Source organism: Rutidosis leptorrhynchoides, chromosome 4 (genome assembly GCF_046630445.1).
Source record: "Rutidosis leptorrhynchoides isolate AG116_Rl617_1_P2 chromosome 4, CSIRO_AGI_Rlap_v1, whole genome shotgun sequence".
NCBI classification, from domain to species: Eukaryota; Viridiplantae; Streptophyta; class Magnoliopsida; order Asterales; family Asteraceae; genus Rutidosis; species Rutidosis leptorrhynchoides.
In genome coordinates, this window is record NC_092336.1 from 221,873,973 (window position 1) to 221,876,911 (window position 2,939).

Here is a 2,939-nt window from a genome sequence, read left to right on the forward strand (position 1 = left end):
TAGAAAATCCTTCAATGAATCTTCTGTAATAACCGGCGAGACCTAAGAATTGACGAATCTGCGTCGGTGACTTGGGAATCTCCCACTTCTTGATCGTTTCTATCTTCGCAGGATCAACTTGAATACCATTGACACCTACGATATGACCCAAGAATTGAACTTCTCGTAACCAGAAGTCACACTTCGAAAACTTAGCATACAACTGCTCCTTTCTAAGAATCTCGAGTATCAAATGGAGATGTTGTTCGTGCTCCTTCTCGTTCTTCGAATATACCAAAATATCATCAATGAACACAATAATATACTTGTCTAGGTATGGCTTACACACACGGTTCATGAGATCCATGAACACAGCTGGTGTGTTCGTTAAACCAAAGGGCATTACTGTAAATTCATGATGTCCATAGCATGTTCTGAACGCTGTCTTCGGTATATCAATCTCTTTTACTCTCATCTGATGATAACCTTATCTTAGGTCAATTTTAGAGTAACATCCAGATCCTTGAAGCTGATCAAATAGATCATCGATCCTTGGCAATGGATACATATTTTTGATAGTCAGCTTATTCAGTTCTCTGTAATCAATACAAAGTCTCATCGATCCATCTTTCTTCTTGACAAATAGCACAGGGGCTCCCCATGGTGAAGTACTCGGTCTGATGAATCCCTTGTCTAGAAGTTCTTGTAGCTGGCTAGATAACTCTTGTAATTCAGAAGGTGCGAGTCTATACGGTGCTCGGGCTACAGGTGCCGCTCCAGGCATTAGGTCAATCTGAAATTCCACATCTCTATGCAGTGGAAGACCTGGTAATTCTTCCAGAAAAATATCGGGAAAATCTCGAACAATCGGTACATCTTCGAGTTTCTTGACTTTAGGTTCAGTTTTGCTCACATGAACCAACATTGCAAGACAACCCTTCCTAATGCATTTCTGCACTTTCAAACAATTAATGAAATGTAATGGCATGCAGCTTCGTTCTCTGTACACCATCAAAGGTTCACTATCAACGATAGGAATGTGAATAGCTTTCTGGTCGCAGACGATCTCGGCTCTATTATCGGATAACCAGTCCATTCCGACCACTAGGTCAAAACTTCCCAGTTGTATCGGTATCACATCAATACTAAAAGATTTCTCAACTAAGTTTAAAGTACACCCGCGGTAAATTCGGTTAGCTTTCATTAGATTACCATTCCCTAATTCTATAGAATATAAGTTTTCTAATGATGACACAGGATTCTTAATATTATGGCAGAAGTCTTTAGACACAAAACTCCTATCAGCTCCAGAATCAAAAAGTACATAAGCATGATGATTGTCGAGTAAGAACGTACTCATAACTAGCTTTGGATCGTCATGAGCTTCATTGGAATTGATGTTGAATGCCCTACCTTTAGCAGGCTCGACATTCTTTTTAGCATTTGGGCAATCTTTCATAAAATGGCCCGGCTTACCACATTTAAAACAATTTCGTGATCCAGCTTTACATTCTTTAGCAGTGTGTCCACTCTTGTTGCACTTGTCACAGAATATTCTCCAATCTCCCGGGTGATGGCTATTGCATTTGTTACATAGCTTGAACTTTCCTTTATACCCAAAATTGGTATTAGGAGCAGTAGTGTTACCCTTGCTAGTATTCGGTTTCTTGTTGAACTTCTGGCTGTAATTCTTGTCAGAATTGTTGTTCCACTTCCTTTTATGATCAGACGATCTTGCCTCATTGGACATGGGAGCTTTTCCTCCTTGCTCGATCTGATCCAACAACTCACTAGTCATTTCGATAGCTTCCTGAATAGTCTTTGGTTTAGAAGAAGTCACACCACTTCGGATGTTCTCAGTTAAACCCTTCACATACAGAATGATCTTCCTGCGTTCTGGAGTAACCATGCTTGGACACATAAGAGCAAGTTCAAAGAATCTCTTATTATAGCCAGCTGAATCAGTACCAACCAATTTCAAGTTCCGGAGTTCTCGCTCCATTTTCATGATTTCAGTATAAGGACAGTACTCTTCAACCATTCTTTGTTTCAAGTCTTCCCAGGGCATTTCATAAGCTTGATCATAACCTATGGATGAAGCAAGTGTATTCCACTAAGTTAACGCGATGTCGATCAACTTACTGGAAGCAAACTGTGTTCTATCAGTATCTCTACATCTACTGATACGGAAGACGGATTCGAGCTTCTTGAACCAACGAGTTAGGCCAACTGGTCCTTCAGTACCCGCAAATGAATGTGGTCCGCAGCTCATAAAAGTCTTGTAAGAACACCCTCCTTGAGTAGTGTTGTTGGTATTTGGATGGTTGTTGTTGTTCGGGGCGCTAGTGGTGTGCTGAGGATTATTAGCTTTCGGGTTACTGGTGTTGGGAGTGTGGTTGTTGTTGTGCCCATTTCTTAGCTCATCCATAATGTCAGTGAGACCCTCAGTAATTCACTGATGGACATTAGCTTGTGTGATCTTCTTGGGTGGCATTATCTTCAAGACAAGATAACACACCAGGTTAGGGGTAATGAAATCAGTAAGAAAATATACTAGCAACGAGCAGTGATGCATAGTAAGTAGTAGTGAATCGTAAAGATTCTAGTAGTGATGTGCAGTAAATAGTAGTGAGTAGTGTTATAAGGTGTTGAGTATATCCAAGTAGTGTCTTCTTAGCATCCAGTAGTGACAGATGATGACGAGTAGTGTCGAGTAGTGATGATTCGTGAAGTGTATGTGTGCTAAACAGACATCTACGTGATACAATATCAATCAACAGTATAAGCATGGCATGTATAGTTCAACTAACCTACGGTTACAGTTTAGACCCAAGTATGTGTCCTACAGTCAGACACTCTAATGCAGCCTAATCCTAGGTAACCATTACGCTCTGATACCAAATGTAACACCCCGTCAGAATCGACTAACGGCGTGTTAACCTCTGGTCCCACAGTTAACG

At 40.7% G+C, this 2,939-nt stretch overlaps 1 protein-coding gene across 1 annotated transcript; it reads right to left on the reverse strand.

The window, feature by feature from the left end:
* Nucleotides 1–212: 212 nt before the first annotated feature.
* Nucleotides 213–2,407, reverse strand: LOC139841426 (uncharacterized). The gene is made up of 3 exons (XM_071831644.1): nucleotides 2,122–2,407; nucleotides 652–2,067; nucleotides 213–262 (listed from the first exon to the last, which is right to left on the reverse strand). The coding sequence occupies exons 1-3, from the start codon at nucleotides 2,405–2,407 to the stop codon at nucleotides 213–215; spliced, it is 1,752 nt and encodes a 583-aa protein (XP_071687745.1).
* Between the last annotated feature and the right edge of the window lie 532 nt (nucleotides 2,408–2,939).

Excerpts from the sequence above, each read along its gene's own strand:
- LOC139841426 (XM_071831644.1), bottom strand. The coding sequence starts at position 2,407 with ATGGATGAGCTAAGAAATGGGCACAACAACAACCACACTCCCAACACC. Across the intron at positions 2,068-2,121 it reads TAGAACACAGTTTGCTTCCA|GTTATGATCAAGCTTATGAA; the intron begins GTAAGTTGATCG and ends CTTCATCCATAG. Across the intron at positions 263-651 it reads CAAGGGATTCATCAGACCGA|AACGAGAAGGAGCACGAACA; the intron begins GTACTTCACCAT and ends GTATATTCGAAG.